Source organism: Caloenas nicobarica, chromosome 8, assembly GCF_036013445.1.
Source record: "Caloenas nicobarica isolate bCalNic1 chromosome 8, bCalNic1.hap1, whole genome shotgun sequence".
Lineage (NCBI taxonomy): Eukaryota > Metazoa > Chordata > Aves > Columbiformes > Columbidae > Caloenas > Caloenas nicobarica.
In genome coordinates, this window is record NC_088252.1 from 18,933,042 (window position 1) to 18,957,908 (window position 24,867).

At 44.1% G+C, this 24,867-nt stretch overlaps 1 protein-coding gene across 5 annotated transcripts in view; it reads left to right on the forward strand.

Moving 5' to 3' along the window:
* Positions 1–24,867, forward strand: part of LOC135991688 (calcium-activated potassium channel subunit beta-2) — a 146,329-nt gene that overhangs the window by 113,179 nt on the left and 8,283 nt on the right. For 3 of the 5 annotated variants that reach the window (XM_065640481.1, XM_065640483.1, XM_065640486.1), the window contains 3 exons: positions 15,211–15,321; positions 21,711–21,881; positions 24,314–24,509. In XM_065640481.1, coding sequence (XP_065496553.1) covers positions 15,211–15,321; positions 21,711–21,881; positions 24,314–24,509 — 478 coding nt within the window. The remainder of the gene's footprint in view (positions 1–15,210; positions 15,322–21,710; positions 21,882–24,313; positions 24,510–24,867) is intronic. The other 2 variants (XM_065640482.1, XM_065640485.1) reach the window with 2 other exon arrangements.

Sequence of the window (24,867 nt, forward strand, 5' to 3'; positions counted from 1 at the left end):
TCTGGGGAGAAAAGGTCGCAAGACATACAATTTCATCTCAGCCACTTTCGTGTACATGAAAATATTAAGAGCTTGCAAAAAATTACAATAATTATCAGCTGAAAAAAATTGATTTGGCCTGGAAAACTGAGTCCTTCAGGAGAAGTTTGTTAGGCTTTGCCAGCAAGTTTTAAACTCTTCCTAAAATAATAGGCTCCATTGCAGTCCTAATGCAGTAAAACAGACATATATCTTGTGCACTGTTTCTGTGAGAATCTGATTTGAATCAGCATTGTTTGTACTTCAGTTGGCTCAGCCCAGAAATCAGCACCTCCTCTCCCCATAGGCAGCCTGAGCACACTAGAACGTGAGCAGGAGTTCGGCACCAACCTGAACCTCGGAGCTCTTTGGGACAGGCACATAGACACAGACGAAACCAAGCATCCGAAGTGACTGCAGAGGTCACAGGACACTTGGTTTGCTGTTACAAGTCGATGCAGCACTGCCGAAGTTGATAGAGGTGCCCTGATGGGAAACAAACCCAGGCAGTAAGTGCCGAGAGAACAGATTCAGGTGGTGGTAAGAAACAAGAGATAGTGGGAAGAGACAGAAAACAACAGACAAATAGGAAAGGAGGGAAGATCAGAAAGGGACCTCAGGTTATCAAGCACAATATTTAAAAGAAACAGGGAAAAAAGTACTTTGACAGAGAACATAACTAAACCATGGAACTTCTTGGCAGAAGACCCGGTGAAGGTGACAATGAGAGCTGGCTTGGGACAGAGGTTAGACCAGATCTGAAACATGTCAACTACAGGATACTGGGAGGGTGCATGAGGTCCCACAGCCTGGTCACAGCACCTCATGTAGCTTGGTGCAGGTCCATCCATACCCGCTGTTCCTCACACCGTCCCCAAGCACCTGTCAGTGGGTGCCCAGCACTGAATGGTGTGGGACCTGGGCTTTCACCAGGGACCATTGCCCCTTAAGTACCTTCCAGGGTGTAGAAGCAGAGGGCAGGTCACAGGCTCATGTAATTCAGCTCCGCTGAAATCAAACCAGATATCACGATGCAGCTAAAGAACCGTTGAACTCAACGCTGGAGGCAGGGGAGCATCGCTGAGTTTCGTACATGGTCCAAAGGACACTGAGGGGAAGAAAAAGTGAGGTTAAAGGTTTAAAAAGCATTTTTATAAAAAAACCTAAGATATTGTCAAAAAGTCAAGCAGAATCCAAGATTTAGCAAGATTTGCTCTTACTTAACCTTCAGTGTGAGATCAGGTCTCAGCCTTTCTATTCTTGGTAACAGCTGATGAACGCAGTCTAACAAGGTATTAATAAACATCTGCCCAGCTCATAGATTAATATGGGAAAGAATTAATGGAGGTCTTAGCGCATTCATATTTTCTAATTATGGCAGATGACTTTATTTATAGAAATAATAGGGAGAATGGGAATTGTCACTGACACCATGTCAATATACGTAATGAAATCCAATAATTTAATTGCATTACATTTGGTTAAGGCGTCATATCAATAAAAGACCCTCTTTAATCAGAGTGGTTTAGTGGTCGGTACATACTTCATGCTAGAAAGCTATTAAGATTAATATTTTTTTCAATGAATCATTGGGAAAATAAGTCATCTGTGACATAGCTATTCCTGTGCCTCTGACCCAAGAGGGAAGGGGCTGGGGGCAAAGATTTCCACCAGGAGACGTGAAGTCCATTGCCCCTTGCGTAGCTGTCTGGTTTTCATGCTGATTTCTGGACACTCCTTGCTTCCAGTCCCTAGAGCATCCAAAATACTAAAATAACAGCCAGACTGAAGCCTGTGCCATATTTTGGTTGTCACCAGTCACAGCTAAACTGGCTCATGCATCAGCTCTGCTTCATGCGGTGCTCTCATGATAAAGTATCACCAATGCTTCTGTGGGAACAATATCATACTATACCACTGGGATAAATAAAGCACAATTTTAAACCCTGATATGTTTATGCCTCCTAAGAGGGTGGGAAAGGCCTATAAAACTCCCGCTAAAGGAGACACGGCTGTTCAGATCATTTGCAGCTTGTTAGGTAAACCCTGAAGCCAGTTTTTGTTGGGAGGTGCTGGTGTTGGTGTTAGAGAGCTTTGGGGTTTAAGCAGGCTTTGGACTGACTGTGGCTGTTTCTCAAGGTTTTAAAATACATTTCATAATGTTCATTTCAAGCAGGCAACTAGGGATGTTTGGCTATTTTCTCCCAGAAGCATGGAAAAATAAAACAAAGCTACAATTATGGTGACAGATGGTCTGTTACACACAGAGCATTGCTAGTAATTTTGCTCCTTGCACATTGAAGGAGATCTGGAGTGATGCTGAAAAGCCAAGAAAATCCTCTGGTTCTCTCCTGTTCTTCCAAAATGTGTTTCATAATCCATTCTGATCTTCCAAAGCTATCGGTCTGAATTAATGAAAACAGAGCAAGGGAATGGTTCTATTTCTATTAATTATAGAGGCAGGTTTGTGCAATAAACAGAATTCATATCGCTATGGTGCAGCATAAGTACCTATAATTCAGCTGCTCCACTAACAACTGCAGCATCTTCTTCATATTGTTTTACAAATTAGCAAACCTGAAATCAGCAGCCGTGTACAGTGTGATGACATTTAGTTTAACTACAGGGGATCTGATCTGCTGAAATCCACGGGTGGTCTTCCAGCACTGTGATTGAGTTACAGCTCCCAAATTAGGTACTCCCAGATGAACTCCATGTTTTCCATGGAAGTGAAAATACAGATGCCTAGAAAATACTGTACAGTATGAAGAAATCAAAAAGCTACTATTGGACAAAATGTTCTACATAATTTTTTAAATCTTTACAGATACTGAAAAATCTCTTTTTTGGCTTACATGAAGGTCAAAATTCAAGTTTTGAGCTTTCTTTCAGTAGAGATTATACTTTGATATTGAACATCCTGCCAGTCTAGGGAGAGTATTTCTTAAATTACATGCAACATTAGTCCAGCTGTTTGTGATTTCCCAAGGGACCACAGCAAACTGAAGAAATGCCTTTGCTCTGATGCTGACAGGTTTTGTGGCATTTCCCTACCCCTTCACTTGCTTCTGCATTCAGCTCCTGACCTTGCTGATGTAAATAAGAAGAGAATCAAGTTCCTGGTCTCTTCTGAAGTACGTATCAAAGAGCATTGAAACAATAAGCTTCATCAGCCTTGCACATCAGCTTTAAAAGGGAGAAAAAAAGGCTGAGCTGCAGAATTGTCAACAGCACTTCCAGTGTAAGGAAGAGGAACAGGTGAGGGTAAAAGTTACATTTTACGCCCTGGGAAATAAAAATGCAGTCCATATTACAACAACCTCTGACAATATTTTCTGTAGTTGAATTACTACTATCAAACTAGTGTAGAAGCAAACCCTTCTGAAGACATTAGGAGGAAGACTACCAGCTTTTATTTACCTGCTGCATTGTATTCCAGCAAGCGGCTGTATAACAGGGCCAGCTCGGGTCACCTGCCTAGTGCTAGCTGGTACCTTGACAGGTTTTCCCACAGGTACGTTTGCTTAAATTGATCTAAATAAGTTGAAAAATTCAAATGCCAGCTTTTAGTTGCAAGATAGGATCTTGAAAATATGTACATATAAGAAATATATTTTGTTTAAGCTCACCTCAGAACCCTCCTCAGTCACAAGCTATGCTGTAAAGCACCTTTAGAATGAGATGCGCACCCGCTGTATCCCGTGGGAGGTAAAAATGGCCTTCAAGATTTCAAGGTCAATGTGAAAACACAGCTTTTCTGCATTTTGTTTGGAATGTAATTCACACAATTACTGGGGCTCGGGGATTCTTAGGAGAGACAGAGGCATGAAGAGCTTTCATAAAAGCATCAAAAAGGGTGAAAATTAACAGGCAATTGTTAAACTGCCCTAAAAAATAGAGAATACAGACATAAGCTACATGCCATGATTTTCAACATCTATTTCCTTGTTTTGTTAATGGCGGTATCAAATTGTTGTCAGTCTCTTCTCCCAGGTAACAAGTGATATGACAAGAGAGATGGCCTCAAGTTATGCCAGGGGACATTTGGATTGGATATTAGGAAAATTTTCTTCACTGAAAGGGTTGTCAGGCATTGGAACAGGCTGCCCAGAAAAGTGGTTGAGTCATCATCCCTGGAGGTGTTTAAAAGACCTGTAGATGTGATGCTTAGGGACATGGTTTGATGGTTGACTTGGCAGTGCTGGTTTAATGGATGGACTTGATGATCTTTAAGGTCCTTTCCAACCAAAATGATTCTATGATTCTGAGCCGCCCACCCACACTAAGACACTCACGCACAGACTTGCAGTTCCCCCCAGCAGCAGGGCAGAGGAGTGGGGAGCAGGATGGCTGCTGAAATAACGGGATTTGCAGAGTTTAAGGACTTCAGTGAGGACCTCTCCTGGATCTCCAGCCTGCTCTGGTCATCAGAAGCTGGACCGCTGGGCAGCGGTGTGGTCAGGTGAACCTGCCTGCAACTGTTCAGTGTTGGACCTCTCACTGACTTTGCTGGAAAGGCAATTCTTGCTGGAAAGGCAATTCTTGCTGGCTGTTTTGCACTTGAACTTCTGTAACCAAGATGGGTATCTTCCAGGAGCTACTACAAAATAACTCCCCACAAATGGCCCAGCAACTGAAAATCTATTTCAGTGTGTTGCCAGCGCACAGTTTTGCTGCCACTGGTTCCTTAAAGTAGGTTTGCCCAGAACTGTTGAAAAGCAAAACATTCACTGTGCCCCGGGGGAAATGAAGCGTGAAAGTCCCGTTATCACTGACAGAAGTTTTGTCTCTAATTTCCCATCTGCTCTTCTGAATGTTAACCTACAGTATTGGCACATAAGCTTAAATGATAAATACAGATTCCAAATAGAAAGCAACAAAATATTAGTCAGATAGGATGGTGGTGTCTGCAAATTGTGGTGTGGGCACTCATGTTTCAAGAAAGAGAAATTATAGGAAAAATAATGTTGTTATGTTGTTATGTAGATTGAGAGAAAATGCTAGCACAGAATAGGATGAAGTAATGGGCCAAAAGCTGATTGATTTTTTTCCATCTTTAATCCATATGGGATCCTGCACAGCTCCTCCTCCCTATTCTTATTATTATTTGTGTTTAGCAGGTGAGTAAAATAGCACACGAGGCAAAAAATCTGAGAAGAGAGTAATAATGTGATGCATAGTGTTAACTCACTGTTTTTGGAAATATTCATTTATCTTGGTTAAAGGAAAGCTTAGCCCAAGTACTAAGCCAAGTAATCATGATTAGGGAGAGAAAGAGACATTCACCTCCTTAGAAACTAGATACTCTTCAACAGTAATAGCACTGCAGTGACATTGTTCAAAGCTAGATGCTTGCTGTAATTAATATAGATTATTACCATATAAGGAACGGAAGCATCTGTGCCTGCTCCTACCATCTTTTCATTTCTAGACCGGTTATGAGACCAAAATACACCGGGTTTTTCTTTCATGGACATGGTCCTTTCACTGTTCTGAGTGCTCCACTGGCCTCGGAGGACTGTAGTGATTTTGTTCTCTTTGTTGGCTAAAAACTGCCTAGAGGGCATACGTACACTGTTCTCTCTTATAGAGACTTTGCTTTTATTCTTTCTCATTGTCTTTTCCCCTGACTTGTAAGAAAAATTGGTTTTATGCTAAAAAGTATATTACGAGAACACATTTATATAGAGATTCATGAATTCTCAAGCTATTGGTTTTCTAAGGAGGCTGAATATGCATCTGTACCGGCCAGTGTATCACGCACTGAACTCCTCCACAAAGCAGGTGATATAGTGCTTGCACTGATTTTTGACCTAACAGAGTGGTGTAGTGCTGTACTAAACCCAGCTCATCAGCCTCATCAGTAGTCATGTGGCTCATTGACTCTGCCAGATTTCCCATCCACTTCATAGCACCACTTCTGTAGGTTTCATTACTACATTTCTGCAATATGCAGCCGTTCCTACTCTCATGTGTGCACATCAGTGTTATCCTTTACCTTGTGTTCCCTGCATTTCTAATACTCTGCCTTATCGTAACCCACTTAATCTCTGACTTTCTCCCAGTCTTGCTCATCAGGCTGGATTTAATCTGTGCCCTAACTACAAATGAATCCATTAAAAAAACTTCCTTCTTCTGCTGGAAATAGTTCTCTGGGGCATGCACCTTCCCTGTAGGAATTAAGATTCTGCATTGTTTTTCCAATCAGGCAGTAGATTTCTGTCTTTAATGTGTGACTTAGAAATCCTTACCAGTGGGCAAAGCAAACAGGGAGGTCTGGAGAGTGCGTGCTTGAGTTCAGGGGTCCATGGAGATGTAGCCATATTGCACACAACTTGGATTCACTAGCCAATATGCTGATGCCTCTACAGAATTGCATTTAAAAAAATAAGGGTATTTAAAATATTCAGTTCCGTGAAAATTACATGAAATATATGCATGAAAAAAATATTTCCAGTGCTTTTCTACAGCACTTGAGTACAAAATTATGTTTTGTAAATTTGACATAACAATTGATCATCTTCAACTAAGAGGCTACAGATGGTGAAGTATTTGTCCTGAAAGGATGAGGAACAACCACACAGTGTTTATGCTGCAAAATTTACCCTTTTGCAATACGACAAAGAGTAAAGATGCTCATGAGATCCAAGCTGGGTGTTTGCTTTTACCACAGAGGTCCTTATTTCACAGCTCGGTGCCTCGGTCATATTGGTAGGATGGAGCTTTTATATGTGTCCTGCCCCATCAAGCCCATTTCTTAGTTTCAAGGGAGGCAATTAATCTTTACTGAGTGTCTGTCATAACCAGATTTCTGAGCTGATGTGGTCAGTACTACTCACAACCCGTCTATAGACATCCCTCTGCATTCAGAGGTCCTTCAGTAGATTCAAGAGCCTGTCCGTGATGGAAACATGACTACCAGGCAGCTGCAGACCCAAGCTCATGCTCCTCTCATTCCTCCCGTCTGATGATTTCAGACATTTAGATCTCAACTAACTGCTCTTTGCATATGCCAGTGGGTTTAATACAACATTCCACTGACAGCCAGGGAAAATCTACTAGCACATAGTTAAACAACTCACTTGAACTGCCAGGTCACACTATGGCTGATCCATCACTCCTGGTCCTCTTCCCAGGCCACTGTTCTGTATCAGATCTTTTGCTAACTGACCTGCACAACCCAGTGCAAAAGCAGTTGCCTGCAGTGGTGAAGTAGCTTTACACCAGTATCCACAGCAGGACACCAACCTGCTTACGGGCAGAACAGTGCAGGCAGGTGGACTTGAGCAGGGATGAAGCCAGTGAAGAGCTTTTGCAAATCACCTCCTTGTTCTGTGCCTCGGTGTCACACCTGCACTTCAGCACTAACAACAGACATCTCTGGCTGATGGTCTTCAGTGAGATGTGACATGTGGAACCTCAGCAGTGCTCTGGTGTTCACGCTGACTGCCCACCCGTCAGCAGCACACGCGTTCAGCCAGCTGCAGCCTGCTAGATCCTTGTGAAAATTAACAAGCAGGCTAAATGAGACTGCTGTATTTTGCCACAGAAAATAAAGTCAAACAACAGCTAAAATTGGGGAATGGAGCACGTAAAGGGGAGCAGAGAAGGCAGACCAAAGGTAACATACGAGTGGTATTTATTTTTTAATCCCATCTCTTTTAGTGTCTGTGATGAGCGCTGTAACTAAAGGAATCTAACTGAATTAGAATTTCAATATGTCCTGAGCAGATTGGAGCTGTTTCCATTCATGAGCAGCACGTCCCAGCTGTAATTGCCTGCTTGCTTATCCACACAGCTCTTTACAGCTAATCCAAATGTGGACTCAAAAATAAATAGCGCCAGAGCATTGACTTCCCGCTGGGCAGTAGTTTTAGCTCACCTCTGCCTTTGCTTTGTTCCGGCTGGTGCTCTCGATGGCATGGGGACTGACTCAAAGGAGATAAAAGATGATTGACCTGCCCAAGGAATTAGGTGGGAGAAGAAACACTCCTGCCATATCTGCCCTGGATGTTTGTGCTTTTCCTCTGGGTGCTGCTCTGCATCTCTTTGTCTTTCTCTGCCCTCAACTCTCTCCCCAGCCACATTGCTTGTGTGAGCTGCTTCTTCTTAGTGGCTTCCCTAAAGGTTGCTGGTGCCTTCCCTGTCCCCAGCATCACTCTTGCCCTCCCTGTGCTCCTGCCCATAAACACGCCATAGGGTTTTAGCACTGCTTTCCTGAAGCGAAATACTCTCCTCAGGGATGTTTAAAAGCTGTGTACTTCTCAGATCAGGTCTTCTCTGGGGGGTGTAAAGCTGAGGCACAGCTGCACAAAACTGGAGTTGGAGGAGATGTCCCCATGGATGGGACTTGGCATTTCACCAAAGCAAGGCTCAGCCTTTGCTCTCTGACATGGGAATCTGCATGTATGTTGGCTCTTCTCCCTCCTTGCTGGGTGGAAAGTGGTTTTCCACCATCTTTTAAGCTGTTTTCTCCACTACATCCACCACAGACTTCCTGGGAGACTTTGGCCAAGTCTCAGCAGCCTCTGTGCCTGTGTTCATCACCTGTGAAAAGGCAGTGCAAATATCCCATTGCTTCTGTGTGGGGTATAAATACCAGGGCCCTGAGATGACAGTGGTGCGGGGACATATCAGTCAAGTCAGAAGCCATGTTGCTTCAGCCTAGTCAGAGGTGATCAGCTCCCACTGTGCAACTTATTATTCTTAAAAATAGTCTTTTTAGTACCCAAAAGAGCCTCCTCTAAGGTCTGGTAAAGTGGGTAACCACAAAATCTCAGCTGGTCATTCCCTCTAGATGACCATCAGAGAGACTGACTTCAGCATCAAGCTAGAGCTGAAAACAGCTCCCAGCCCTGGGAGTGGAAGAGCAATGCAGCAGTGAGCCTCCACTTTGTCTCCTTTCTCTCACTCTCTCTCTGTTTCCCACTGGGTTTATCATGGAAAGATTGCAAGACATGGAGCATCTTCACTGTCCCTCATGTGCTCGTAGCCAGCCAGCTGGCCTCAGGGCCATATAGCTCTTCTGGTGCAGTGTAGCACATAAGATGATATAACCCTCTGCAAGCACAGAGAAGTGTGCTAAGATTTAAAGGAGAGGATCAAGCGAGGTAATGCAACACTTTCACCGCCTTCATCCTCACCTCCAGGATGCTTTCTCACCAGTGTAATGCTACCTGGTCTTTGGTAGAGCAGATCTCCCCATAGAACTTTCTTGGCTCAACTGATGAGAGGCATGGTGCAGTGGGGTGACACAGTGCTTGCCGCTGCTGCACCCCATCCCAAAGGCAGCCAATTTTACAGGCAGATTGTGCCCTGCTCCAACCTCAGAGAGCAGCTGAGGTGATGAACATAGTGCTTGTCCGATGTGTCACTTGCTACGTAAATTCAAATTCAACACAGAGAGCTAAAAATGTTTGCAGAGTCCTGGCAGGCAAAGGGGATGATTATCCTCAGCTGTTCCTCACAAATGTTGATACCCAGTGACTGCATGTCAAGAGAGGCATTGCCCCGTGCTTGGATTGCAAACTCACCAGCAGATGGTAATAAGGGCTGACTCTTCACTAGATGCTCTGCTACCTGGAGGTGGCCTAAAAGTGTCCTCCACCAGGTACAGTGGTGGGACGAGCAAATCCCTTGTACAGATGAGGAAGCTGAGGCCATAGTGCCAAACTGCTCTGAGCTGACCTGAAGGTCACCAAAGAAGAGGGGCTGGGACTTTCTTGCTGGCAATGACAGGCAGCAGCTCCCTCCTTTGTATCTGACCTAGGAATACAGGAATTTCTCCAAAAAGTTGCAGTTTCAATCTGTTAAATCAGAATAATTAAGACTAACACAGTGCAGCCAGAGTGAGCAAAATATGTCATCATGGGGAGGGTAAAGTATAGGAAGAGGCATTGGGGCAGGGGGGAGGAAAAACGTGGACGACCATATTTTATTTAGAAAGCTCAGGAAGAATAAAGACCATAAAATCTGCAGCCATGCTGTGTTGGTTACTTAGATTAGTACTAGGCAGGTAGCTCTTGGTAAAGGGGAAGGCTAGAAGTGACGGGTATTATTAAATGGCAAGTTTTTTCAAGACACAGAAAGCCAGCACTTCAGAAAAAAACATCATGAGATGCAAACCTGTAAGATTTAGAGGTTACTTCGGAATATTTTATTTTGAAGTGTGAACATATTGCATGTTGTCATGTAGCAAAGAGTTACAGATACTTCAGCCTTTCTGAATATGTCTCTTACTCCTGTATATACTGAGGAGAGGGAATTAAGGATTGTAAAGGATGACTTTAAGTTAAAAGAAATTTTGCCTTTGAAAACGAAACCAAAAGTCGCTGCGTTCCACAAACAGCTAAACTATATCCCCATGTTATTGGCTTCAGGTGCCACTGGCAGCTCTGTTCTCCTCCTCCTTTGGACATGAAGTATCTTAGACCTGCCTGTACTGTGAGAGCCCAGCAAGACTGCCCTGGGTCTCCCTCATTCAACTCAAAAACGAGACGGAGAGACCTGAGCTCTGGGAAGATTTAGGAGAAGGGCCAGGAATAGAGGTGAATTCATTAATGAAGCCTCATTAGCCATCAGTCTTCCTAAACTCTTGTCAGTACATTAACACCTGCTGCCAGTTGCCCATTTTTCCCTTGCCATTATGAGGAACCCCAAATTCAAGGTCATCTGCCAGTTGGATTAGTCAATTAGTACAACCAGAGCTCCTGAGATGCTCCAATGAGAACAGTTATTTATGTCACTCTCTCCTGCACTGTGCCCATTAGCTTGCAGAACAGAAAAGTCCAGTCACGAGGCAGAAATACGCCACTTGATATTGCTGTTGCTGCTTCACAATTTAGTGTTGTTGCTGCCAGAGCGTTAAATGTTCCCTAAGTGGTAACTGTCTTCTACTAATGCAGATGCATTTCTTTTATGAGTTAGCTTATTGCTGTTGTTCTTAGTCCATGCTTGCTATTCTTCTGTTATGGCCGCAGACAAGTAGAATTAGGGCAAGCCAGATACCGTGCTCAGGTGGAGACTTGAAGTGAAAACATATTTTGACTATGCAAGAAACGCTAATGTCTGAATTGTGTCAGAAGAAGGGAGTTGCCAGCTAGGCGTTCACCTGGTTTCTGGTTTGCATCTTCAGTGCTTTGGGGTTCTTCTGGCTGGGAAATATTGGGATGAAACATCCAGAGTGCTTGGCAGAGTGGACACTGCAGGGAGCAGGTGTATTCAGACAAAGCTTAAGAGGTCAGTGATTGTATCCTTGGGTGAATGTTTAGCTTTTGTTGGGTTTTGATGAGTCAGGGTGTCTTTTATGAGGCAAAATCAATGCAAGTGCTGTTCTTTTTACAGTGGCAACATTGCCCAGGAAATGAAATGCCATAAGGGAGCAGAGCTCATTAGTTTGGTGCCATAAATGGTTCTTTAAGGTCCCAGAAACCCTGTGATTAATGTAAACATAGACAGAGACAATTACAAATAAACCCACATATAAAATGCAGTTTTCCATCTAAAACTATCGTCTACAACATCCCTTTTCCACAGATGTGGTGACCTAGAGATAAGGGACATTTCATACCAACCGTGACATAAACAGAAGCCTGAGGAAGGAAAGCAGGCAGACCAGGGTGAAAATGATGACAACAGAACATGTAATATAGTTACCAAGGTACCAGCTAAAGGTCTTGAGATCCACCCTCAGAATTACAACTTTTTTGGAGCAATTTGATGCAAATGCTGCCCCAGTGTGTTTTCTCCACACTACAGTCCTTTCTGAGGTGGTTGCTGTTGGGTGAACATATTGACACTCTTTAGGATGGAGCAGAGTAGTTCAAATCTTACAAGAACCACCTCAAGTCTTCATCTTGCAGTATCTGAAAAGTGGAAACCTTGTCAGGTTTTCTGCTGAGTTCCATAAAATTCACCAGATGATGATGTACAAGAGAAGGATGAGAACAGGAGAAGATTGAAGTGTGGGTCAGCCTTGGGGAGAACCACTGTTTCAGCATCATGGGCCCCTAGAGCTGCTCCTTGGCCAGTGCAGAGCAGCAAAGTGCCATAGGCACAAACGTACAGGTATTCACAGGAGACTGTACACTTTTTACTCTGTGTTTCTCTCTTAAACATTGGGGATTAATTCAGAATAGACCCAAATGCCAAGAATGAGGCGTGTTCTGTAAAAAATAAAGCATAGCTTCCTCACCTGTCTCTGTGGCAACTGCACTGAGATACAACTGTGTTGATGCCCCACTGGGTAAATAGTGAAGGAAACAGCAACATCAAGCAGAAAGTCCAGAGTCCAACCCAGTATCCTGATTCTAAGACTACACAGCAGAAGTCATATCAAATACAACAGTTTGCTGGTAACCTGCCCTATATGAATATCCCCTACATATTCCTGCTAGTCAAAAAGCAGCTTGAAGCTCCTCTTCTAAACTGATTTTTTAACAGGTATTGTCATGACTTTGGGTGCTCCGTCTGTTCAAGCAATAGCACAATCCACTTTTACTCTAAATGCCAGGGTGACATCCCGCGGTAATGAGTTTCACAGGCAGATTACTTGTTGCATGATAAAAATATGTTGCCAGCAGCTGACTCAGAGTGGCAATGGAAAAGAAAAAAAAAAAAAAAAAGCATTGCTACTTGTTTTCTCAGAAAAGAGAGAGAGGACTGGGAAGGAATGAGGTTCACAGTCCTGACTTGGGATTAACTCAGAGGAGGAGAAAGGCTTGGAGGTTTGCTAACTGACCTGCTGGAGCAAGACACAGTCCTGCAGGTTGTAACCATTCTAGGTTACAAGTCCTCCAAAGGCTTTCAAAGGAGGGTCTTGGCGAGTTTGTGTTGTTACTGTTCTGCAAAAGGCTCTTACCTTACACCTAAACCCCACCTAAGGGAAACATGGGCTTTTAGTCACTTACATCTGACCTCTGTTGTGTTGTCATCAGTGTAACAATTTTACAGAAAATTAGGTGTGTAATTGGGTGTTAAATAGTGATGGTTAGCTTGGATTGCCCAACTAATGAAGCAGGCAGCATTAATGCTGTCACATATGGACTGCTCCGGGGCACTGGCCGTATATGGGAGTCGGAAATCACTCTGACTTTGGTGGGAATAGACACCCCTTTTCCTCCTCTGGCATCCCCTTGGTGGGACAGAGCCTCAGTCCAATACCTGACATGGCCTCCAGGCCCTTGGGTAGTTGCTCTGAGCCCTCCAGCATTGCTTGATGCAGAAACAGCAGCTCATTGGGTGCAGGCTTGGTGGTCACTGTTGTGCTGTCTGCAGTCATGTAGGTGCAATCTTACATACCTGAGTGAGGACTGAACCCAAGGTCCTGCAACCCAAATTTCTGGCCATGATCACTATATAAACACGTTTTAGTCAGCAGGTATATTGGTTAGGTCCTAGTAGGTGTTATTTCACCTTCTAAGCTATCGTTATTTCAGGGAGGACATACATCTTTCCATTGTTTATTCCTCAATAATTAACTACAGTGGTTGTAAGGAAAGAAAATACTCTTTTTTGGCTCTTAGAGTTGCAGTGATGACCACAGAGTCAAGGAAGGGGCTGAGGGAGGTTCCCTTCCTTCTACCTCCCTTCTTTTGGGCCACGTTCTGGTCCAATTTGTTGTGCATGAGTGCAGCACAAAAGATTTGTGAGATAATTACCATCCGTTATTTCAAGCAAGGTCCCTGCCTGCAAGCCCCAGTCCCATGCCAGCACCTCTGACCACTGCAGCAACAAGGAGCAGCAGGATCCCAGCAGGGAGGAGGTGATGGGGTCACCAGTTTGGCCAGTTTGCCCAGTTTGTGTGTTTGGCCTGAATCTGCACCATTGACCCTGCAATGGAGCTCTAGGCTGAGTCCAGATGGAGAGCCCAGTCCCTTGGCACCCATCAGCCTGTCTGTGTACGGATGGATTTTGGCTCCCATCCATGTCAGTCTTCCCCTGCAGCCACCTCTACAGGATTTAAGTATTCTCCCAGGTTCACCACTATGCAAATATTGAAATAAGTCCTTTGCATGATTATGTAGATAGTGACGTTACAGACTTTTTCAGGCAAGGAGCACTAAGGAATTCATGTGCTTTCTCTGCTGGCAGCATAAACAGCCATTCGTTTTGGGTTTTTTTTTTCAGTGAGCTAAAGAATAGCCCCCAGTGTATGAAGATCTTCAGTATTAAAGCAATTGGTACCTGGATTTTTTTCCTTAGGCCTTTCTCTGAATACAGTAAAATTACACAGTGCTGTGCCAAATTCTCAGAGATCGAGATTTTAACTGAGCCTCACTAAAACCAGCTGCAGATTAGGAGGAACTACAAAGGGAGCTGTAGTCCCACTGTGGTCCCAACCTGGCGTCTGGAAAGGTGTTTGCTCATAATCAATTGATCTGGGGTAACCAAAACCTGGTAGGAATAACTCAGATCTAGTGAATGTGCCTTGAATCAGGGCAAGAGAGCAGCCTTCTTTAGGATTCTTTCAATTTTTTATTTCTGATTCTATGAGATCTAATGGAAGTATAAGGTTTAAATTCAGTCCTTAAAATGATATCCTTCAGAGTTTTCCCCTCTTCAGAAGACCCTGAGGGCCTGAGAGAAGGCAGCAGATCTCATACCCTGCTATGAAACAAGTAAGCCCCTTGGCAGGAATCTAACCAGTCTGGTACCAAATGGCCTTGGGTCAGTAGTTTCTCTGTGGGAAAAGACATCTTTGTCACATCAGTTAAATTTCCACAAAATGCTGCATTTACATCTCATACTTGTGCCTCATTTGGACATTTTCCTTGAGAGCCTCATCACACTGAGAGCTGTCGTACAACCAATAAGCTGTAGAGAACGTGTCTGTGCTTAACAAGAGCCACTTTCTACCCTCAAAATACTAACATAAGATCACTAGATGCAGCTATTACCTTTTCTTAAACTACTGATGATTTCTTGTCCATGGTGCAAATACTTCGCAGTGTGGGGCATAGCTAAGCCCGATTAGACAGGATCAGATTTTACCAGTGGGGCTAATGAGATTTATCCTTCATTCCCAACCACTGATCTGTTCATCCCACTCATCATTTTACATCTCACCTTGGCTTAACAAATGGTCCATCTTCAGACCACACTGGGCATGGCCACAGGGAACTTGGCACTCTGGATATGATGTGGTCTGCCTCCTTGGATGGGCAGTGACAAAAATTATCCCTCTTCCCTCAGGTCCTTCCATCGTCCCACTGCAGCAAGCAAAGCCAACACTGGGCAACCCTCTAAAATGTTTATTTGGACCAGTGGACGGGGCTCTACATCTTACAGACATGATGAGAAAAGGTAAACAGCATCTGTGCTGATTGTCTCTTACAGATTTTGACTCTTTAGGAGTGTAGCCTGTAGCTTCTCTTCAGTGGTGGCACTGAGAGAGGAGCAGGGGTGCCTCTCACCCCCTGGCTACTGCTCCGCCGACAAGAGGACCAGCCGAGGAGTGCCAGGGCTAACGTGTCAAACCAAAACAGAGTGGAGGGACCACGCTAGAGCCTGGGTCAAAGTATTCCTTGCCCCCAGGACATCAGCAGCACACTGTGACCATCTCTGAGGTCAGCACACACACGTTACACATTTGAAAGCACACTCATCCCCAGCCACAAGTTTTCAGCCCCAGTTCCAACCCTGTGAAGCCTTTATGCCCTTTGCAGGAGTCCTGTTTCCGGCCATCAACCCACACCACTCCCACGCACCCCTCCAGAAAACACCTGCCCTGCCCCCGTCTCCTCTCCCCCAGACACATCATTGCCCTATATAACTTTTACACATCTGGATGGTTCATCCAGCTGTCAAAGATGTTTCTGGTTTATGTGCGTGTGTATGTAAGGATAAGCATGTGTGCAACACATTGCTCAATAGCGAGGGGATGACAAGCAGCTTGAAAGTGAGCTGTTTACTGGTAGCCCACCAGCCCACTTAAGTGGTGTTGCTGGAGGGAACAGGCTGAAGGAGAGAGAGGAATAAATGAGCTATTGGATCTCTCAGGGGAGCAGGGAATTACACAGAAGAGAAGGAAAAGATAGGAGAGGTTTTAAGTCCGCAAAGGCAGCACTCAGTTGGGAATGAAAGATGTTAAACATTTCTGATGAAAGAACAATTATCAGTAACACTCATTCTTCCAAAAACTCTCTCCTTTGTAGTGAGATTTGCTGGACAGCTTGTCTTGTCACAACCAGACACATTTCCCTTTCTTACCCCCTTCCCTCCCTCCCCTTCTCTCCTTCAGTTCCCCTTTCAGGGGGAACCATTAAACATAATCACAAAAAATCAGACTCCGGTGAAACAAAAATGGAGGTCCATGTATCTACAGTACCAATTAGCAAAACACACTCTTCAGTTATTCTAATGAGACATTACTGCTGGCATCTGCTTGGGAAAGTGCACTCATGAGTCCAGGCAGCAGAGCTGCCCTCAGGATGCCAAGTTTATTTGGAGATTTGGCCCATTTGCTGAACTTTTCTGCAAAGGCTGCATTGGTTTTCAGCGCTTTTGACAATCTGATCCCAAACAGATATTTCAAAGCCACAAAGGGCAGCTTGGCAGCAGGTTTCCATGGACTTTTGACTGGAGCTGGTTATCTAACTGCCTCATGTACTTCTGCAAGTCTCTAACTGAATTTTCCCCAGGCTAATATTCTTCTGTGTTAAAACACTGCCACGGACAGGATTGTCCAAGGTTAGACACTTGGAGGAGATATCTGCCCACACACTGGGCTGGCTGGAAATCGTGTGTTCCTGATTAGCGTGGCCTTCAACTCACACCAAACCTTTCAGTGAGACAGACTAACTTGGGCTGAGATCTCTGCTCAACAGGACTCGCTGCCATCTGGTCAACTTAAACCCTGGGCAGAGTTCACCCCATCTGCCTGCAGAAATGGGGACATATGGAACAGTATCTCTGTACTTACACACCAGCCATGGTCATTTCAGGTGCCTTTTCACACCTTCGGGTAGGTTTATTTCCCAAATAGTCCTGTAGAGCCGTATAGCAGGAACATTTCATACCCTGTGAGTGATTAATAAAAGTGCAGGAGGTAAAGGGAGGAAGAGAAAATTGAAATAGGAGAGTGCTGACCACAGCCTGAGGGCTGCAGAAGAGGTGTGAATGCAGAGCAAGTGTTGCTGGTGGGAGAAATGCATCTGCCAGCGACTGTAACACGCGTAACACCACCAGAAGCATCACTGTATCAAACAGGCCGTGCATTTTAGAGAAATTACTCCCCCTAAATGACCCTTTCCTGAGAATTTTTGTTCTTTAAGCTTCAGACAGGAAGATTGTCAGCTGGAGCAGCAAACTTTTCTCCTGACACATGCCACGACCTGCTGAGTTTTGAGGCATCACACCATAATAACATCCTATGCAGCAATGAGTAACTTGCTGTGGAAGAATCCCCTCCTCCTGGGTGGAAGGTGTCTCTTAGACATCTGCTTTTGCAGGATTTCATCCAAAAATTAGACATTTATTTCATCGCTCTTTTAGACATACACTGTTCCCCAGTTGCCACTTTTTAGGCTTCAGAAACCTAGTCAAGCCCTCATTCTTTATCAGCTGTTAATTAGGCTTTCTACAACATTGTAACCTCAGAAAACCAAAGCACTGGTTTGATTTGGTTCAGTTTGGACCATTTTGGTGGGAGAAATGTAAGGAATTGAGTGAACGAAATCTGTTCATATTGATAGGAATCTTTCTACGACCATCACTGAGACTTTTGTGAGAGCTCCAGAGAGATTTCCTGTTGCCATAGCTCTAATAACAAAAACTGATGCAGCTAAATATACCCAACAAAGTGAAAGAAAAATGTAAAGAAATTGGCTTCTGAGCAGAAAAGTCCCTGAGCATCGGGAATTGTGCCAGTAAGATACAGGATGATTTTTTTGTTCTTGCATTCAAGGATTCCTGATATCAGTAGATACCTCAATATGAGGTAATTTGAGTGATGTCTGCATAATAACTGTGATATCAGAGAAGTGAATGTGAATTCAAAGTCACTCTGAATAATTCAAGCAGGCAGGTGTCCCCATCTGACAAGCCCCATGACTGTGCAGTGCCAGAGGAGCCAACATCTCCCTCAGTGCTACTCCATGGTCTATTTGCAAGGGAAAGAATCTGAGGGTCAGTAATTTGTGTTTATTTTCAAAAAAATAAAGTAATTACACATGCCTGATTATTCTGTATTTCCAGGGAGGAAACTAGACCCCCTTTTCCATGCTCCCAGATCTACCCATTTAGGAGCAAAACCAGAACTGTTGTACTGGTTCAGAAGGATCTTCAGCCTCTCCTGCTCTACATGGCAGTGGCCAGTTGCAACCCCTTGGCATACCAGACCATTCCTAATACATGCCAATAAATTCGTCTTATCCCCAGAGCCCTGCACCAGCAGAGCACCGAGCACGTACAGTACAAGTGGCATGTCTCGTCCTTCACATAAGTGAATGCTAAATGGTCATGTCCCTCACGGTATCAAAAAAAAAAAGGTCTTGGCTGCAGCAAATATGAGCAACTCTACAGAAGATATAGAACTTCTTCACTGAGGCTGGCAGGCTCAGATTGGCTGTCTCGTATTCAGGCTGAGTAATGTAATCTGGGCTACTTCGTTTCACCACACAGGTCCTCCCTAAGACTTCCCTTCCTCTGAACTTCTGCAGGAGCTGCAGAGGAATCCCCGCACTGCTGCTGTGCAGAGACGTGGAGAGGGAAACCTCTGCTCTGTCTGTCCCCAGCAGGCACGGTCATAGCCGAGATTTCCCCTCTGGCAGCTGAGCCTGGGTAGAGCAACCAGCACATATCCTCTGAGAAATCTGGCAAAAGGAACATGGAGATTTAGCAGGGGAGACCTTCAGTTCAGAAATAATCAGGAGAGCAAAACCCTTTTGGCCTTGGAGGCTTACTTCCTATTAAATGTCTTTGCACAGGACATATTTGGGGAGTTATTACAGGTAATCACAAGTATCGGATGGAGTCACCTAGGTGAGCAGTGTCTGGGATGCAGTGATCTGTACTTAAACACACTGCAGCAGTCAGCTAATTGTGGCTGTGCAGCCCTGGGGTCCAAAATCAGCCAGCTAAGCATGGAGCTCTTCCAGCTCACCAAGTAGAAAGAGGTCCCTGGGCTGTGCCAAAAGTTCACACGTGCACAAAATCCTCCCCGGGGAGCAGCACACACACGTGTGCAGCCACCACTGCTGCTCCAGCTAAGGAGATGCCAAAGTTGCTCTGTTAGTGGCAAAATATTCTGGACAACAACATGTGTCCCCCAAAGCCAGGGTTCTCTGGGGCAAAAATGTGAAGTCTGGTAACAGCAGATGTTCTCAGTATCCCGCTGAGCAAACTGGCACCTCCCGAGCGCAGGTAGGAGTGTGAAGGAGGAGGAGGAGGGATGGTTACTCAGCGTGTCTCCCGGGCTGCATCAGCACCGGTGTGTCACACACCGGCACGTACCGCGCCACCGCACGCCTCGGCCTGTGGGACGACACCGACTCCCGGCAGGGGTCCAGAAGAAAAAAGCCCTCCGTAAGGTGCACGAGGCTACCACTGTCTTGTCGTCTGGGGCTTTGAACGACAAATATTTTCAAAAGAGCAACCAAACAACTGCTCCGGGCCAGACGCTCAAGGCAGAGCTTTATTTAGCTTTATTTACAATGGCAGGTGAACACAGGACATTCGCCTGGCAAGCAGTTGCCACACACTGTCCCCTTTGCCAGTCACCTGCCAGATAGATCATTTCTACAACACACCCTTCATTCCACCCTTTTTTACCTCTCATAGCACGTTTCCTGGCTCAAGGCCATATGGGAAGTATTTGTAACCATTCTCAATTAGCTATTTATTTTTAAATTGTCCATTTGTATCCCTTTTATGTCCTAGCTACTCTGGTGACATTAGTGAGCGATTGCACTGTCTCCGTTTTATGTCTACATGCTGACATAAGTTATGCTGTGTGATCGGTTAATGTGCTGGAACTGCAAGACAATCTCTGCCTTCCTGACTGCTTCCATTTGGGAGCAATGCAAATCGTAATAGCAGCTCTCAGAGTTAAATACAGTTTGATAAATAATAATAGAAAAGTAACATTAGATTATTACTCTACATACTTCTTTGAAGGCAATTGCATCTGCTAGTTCACAATGTAGTTTTTCTCCCCAATGCCAGAGAACATTTTGACAGGCTGAATTACCATTTCATTTCCAACTAGAAAAACACTGACAAGCTTTGAAGGGTGGTTTTGAAGAGAAACCAGAAACATCTAAACATGTAAATTACAGTTGGATGAAGAAACCTCAGCAGGTCTCAGGTATGGGAGACTATTGACTGCAGTATCATCTAAGCAAGATTTTTGCTATAAAACCCCACACCATATGTGCTTTTCCTGACTGTGACTCATCATCTAAATACAAATTCAATTCCAATTTCAGGGAGTTTATGATTAAAACTATTTTCTTGTTTCTGCCGTGTTTATGTCTGATTTTATTTATTATTTTACATCAGTCTTAACTCTATTTCTTTGTCCCTATTAGTGAATGTAAGTTATATGGTTGGTCTGGAACAGTGCTTTTTTCCAAGGTTGAGTGAAACTTGGTGGTTTCGGCTTAAAAGAATGGTGGATTTGCTAGAGCCCAAAGTGATGTTGATGTTGCTCACCTGCCATTTTGCAGACAGTAGAAGAGGAACTTCTTCCACATGTACTACTATGTCCATGTTATGGTGGTGCCAGGGCTCAGAGGTGTGCGGTTCACATGCTTCGGGTGCTGCCTGGACGATTCAAAAGAACCATAACAGAAAACACAGGAGTTTTTGACCAGCCTCAGGTCTGTAAGTACATTTTAAACCCACAAAGTTTGAGTGTGTTTGAAATGTACTCAAATATTTCCTTCTTCACCATTGTGTCCTCATGACCCATTGAATCATCAAAGGCTCGGAGATGAAAGAAGGACTTATGGTTAGAAAATGCAAAGGACTCTACTGAAGGGGGAATGGTTTGTTGTATTTTTTTTTTTAATCCCAGAACAAATAGCTTTGGTGGATAATTTTCTGTGAGAGTTTTTACCATAATGAGTAACTGGGCTTACAGAAAGCTGTTTTATAAATAAAGTAAATAAGCTCCCAATCAAAAAACCCACAGAAATCAATTGCAAAATCCCCATAGTGTTTCATGAGCTTTGAGTCACGCTCAGGGTGGAAAATTACCCAAACCACTAGCCTGTAGGGGATCAAAAAAGAATGTGGTCCTTTCAGATAATTTTAGTGATGACTTTCTTCAGGCTCTTTTCTACATATGGTAACATAAGACCTGTTACCATATTCAACTGAAGAAAAGACACCTCATATACCTAAACATCTTCTAGTGGCCTAAGATAGCATTGGCAGGTCAAATTCACCTACAGTATAATTCAACTGAGCCAATTAAGCTGTACCAAAGAAGGATTTACTGAGCTGGCACAAGTATCTACTTCCTGTACTTACTATAAGAAGTTTTTACCTTTTTAGAAATGGCTGTAATTTATTTTGGAGATGAGTATGTTTCCACCAGATCAGACTGAATCCGATGAAAAAAAGAGACCTGAGGACCCTTAAGCCTTTCTCTCCCATGAGATGGGTATGGAGGTGGAACTACCCACTCTGTAGAGGGTTCTTTTATTAAATATGAACTTCACATAAGAATATATTATTTTCAACCTCAGAAATATTTACCAAAAAATCAGGGATCATGATCTACTGGACAAAAGGAAAACAGTCACAGCCCTAAAAGCCGGAGAAGACCGGGCCATACTCCTCGGGCTGGCCATGATGGTGTGCTCTATCATGATGTACTTTCTCCTGGGAATCACCCTGCTGCGGTCTTACATGCAAAGGTAATTTCATTATGGTTACCCTGATCTCTCACTTTCTACTCCAGCTGACTTTCCATGACTACTTCTTTTAACTCTTTTCATTAAAGGTTCAGATTTTTTCCTTTGGTCAACATAGCTCTGATTCTGCATTTTCTTACCCCAGTATAAATTAGGCATAACTGCAGTGAAAGAGAGTTGAGTAATAGGCACATTAGTGAGGGAAGAATTAGGTCCCTGTTTGAGGAAATCTTGATCCATAGGCTTTAGACTTGCCACAGTTTAACACCAGTATGATATCCATATCAGCTGGTCAGCAGCGCGTGGAACCCTGCAAACCTCTCAGGGGCTGTTGCTGCAAAGCCCAAACTTGGGAGAGAACAGCAAAAATATTTAGCAGCCTTGAGAAACAACACACTTTCAAATGAAGAATAGAGAATTAATTTAGGAAAGAAATGAAGCTGCTTTGTAGCATGTAGTTTTCCATGTAGGTTATTACTTTCATTTTAACAAGTGAAATCCTCCTGAAATACAGTAATTTGCTGGAAGTGAAAGATCATCTTTCATCATTACTACACAGAACTTAATGTTTCTGAGGCTTTCTCTGGCTTCCTTCTCCGCCATGGAGCAGAAAGTTTGGCCCGTGATTCATTAGCAGCATTTGAAATTAGTTTTCAAGCATGAGCCCTATTTAAAATCCAGACCAGACTGTAATAAGACTGTCAACAATGTTTTTTCTGCCCCAATCAGTGGAGTTAGGAGAACGAAAAATGTGTAACTTGGGATCAAAACATTAGTTTGTCATGTCCAAAACTGCCCTGAGGCAATGCCCTATACCTGGCACAATCTGGCTTATCCAGCCCTGGCTTCTTATTTAGGCATGTACTATAAGTTCCTAAAGTTCACTGATTCAAATATTCTCAATTATATGGGCATGCCTGCAGGAAAATATTCCTTCTTGACCCTGCAATTATAAGGGAAAACTAGTGATGGATGAGGATGAACTGCACTGATTTGCAGCATCTTATTTGTATGATAAAGATATTTTTCCCTTTTTAAATCCAGGCAAAGTTTAGATTTTGAAAACAGAGATCAAGCCCTGTTAAGTATCCAAGAGCATTTGCTTTTCTCAGTTGCTCTCCTAGACCTTTGGCAATATCAGGGTCAGTTGCAGAGGCTGCTAAGTTCAAAATTGCTCATGTATTATAGAAAGATTATTTATATTACAAACTATGTGAAAAATTGCCAGAAGATATCGAAGCACCTATCAAATATTCCATCTTCACAAGCCTGTGGTAGGCAGGTGTTACTTTATTACCCTCATGCATGAATAAAACAGCAGTCAGAAAGGTGAAAGTGAGGAAAAGACACAGCCAGATCTCCTTAGAGGTTATGCTCCTTTACAGACAGCAACACCCCTTCCTCAAAATACTGCCTGGGAGGGGGGAAAAAATCCTTTTACTTGATTTCCCCCTAGAAATCATAGCATAACTTAATAGAAATGTAAAATGGACTATGCAAGCGTAATTACCACCAAAGTGAAATACCAAGAGAATTAGTTGGAGATCTTTGGTTTCACCCTGTAAAGCCTTTTGCAGGTTTGGGAAGGGGCAGGCAGATCCTCAGCCTGCTCATGGCGAGCAGCAGGCACTGAGTGGGAGCTGAGGGGCCAAACGGGGGTAACGGGGAGCCCTGGGGTGAAACCTGTCCCCAAGCTTGTGAGTGGCCTTGCACAGAGCCCTCGCTGTGTCCTTCCCACTGCTCTCATCCCTAAGGAAAATACAGCTTTTAAGTTTTTAAATACATGCAAGAAATCCAAGTGAAAACTGCCAGTGCACCCCCAGGCTCCATCTTCCCAGTTTTAGCCTCTGGTGAGTTGGAGATAAGTTGAAATCCTTCAGAACGATTACCTCAGCTGGCTTAACTCATAGAAAATCAAGCAAGCTGCCACTGGAAAAAGCCTTCCCGCAGGTGGAGTGGCATGCAATACCACTTCTGTGTTACTGTGTCTTCACGTGTATGAACAGACGTACCATGGTAATGCAAAGTTGCCATCCCAGCCTCCGCTCCATCAACTCTGGGACCAAGGTATCATGCCACAAAGCACCACATGTGTTGTGCTCTCTCCAGGGCAGGCTGCTCGTTTTTCTTCTCTGATATCTCTGCTGATTCCCTTTGGTGTCGAGTACATGTTCTCCAGACTAAAAGTTTCAGTTCCCTTTTCATTTATACACAGACATAAATGAATCAGGCCTTTTTGTGCCCAAAGCACAAACTTTGTGTCCTGCAGAATTACACTGTCTGCAACATGTGACATGAGAAAGTCCAGCCTTTGCTCAAGTCCCTGCAACATGTAGCATCTCCTACAAGATGCCCCCAGATGGAAAGCGTGAGCTGTGTTTAATGCTTATTGCCCATTCTCGCCATGCTCTAATGTCTCTTTTTCTCCTATTTAGTGTCTGGACAGAAGAGGCTCAGTGCTCGCTTCTCAATGCATCCATCACAGAAACTTTCAACTGCTCGTTTAACTGCGGTCCAGACTGCTGGAAAATCTCTCAGTACCCCTGCCTCCAGGTGTACGTTAATCTCACCTCTTCTGGCCAGAAGCTTCTGCTCTACCACACCGAGGAAACAATGAAAATTAATTCTGAGGTAGGAGCACGGAATAAAATTTCTTCCTAAATGGGTTTCTGGAGGGCTCACCTTGTTATACTCATTTCTCACTTCAAAGCAATGTAAGGTTTCCAGCTCCTGCTTCCCCAGTAAATACAGAACAGAGAAAGCAGTGCAGAAACTGAGCTCACATCTCTGGAGGGGGCAGTTTCCCCTCTGGCCCATGCAGGGAGCGCAGCTCATCCCACATGGGTGGTGGCCCCAGGGGATGAAGTCTCCCTCATCCCTCACCAGTGTAAGCAGCGCTTTGCAGGCACTGAGCTTTTGTCACAAGCGCTGAGCACTTGTCACATTGATATTCTTGCAGAGCTGTGGACAAGTCACTTCCCAGCCGGGT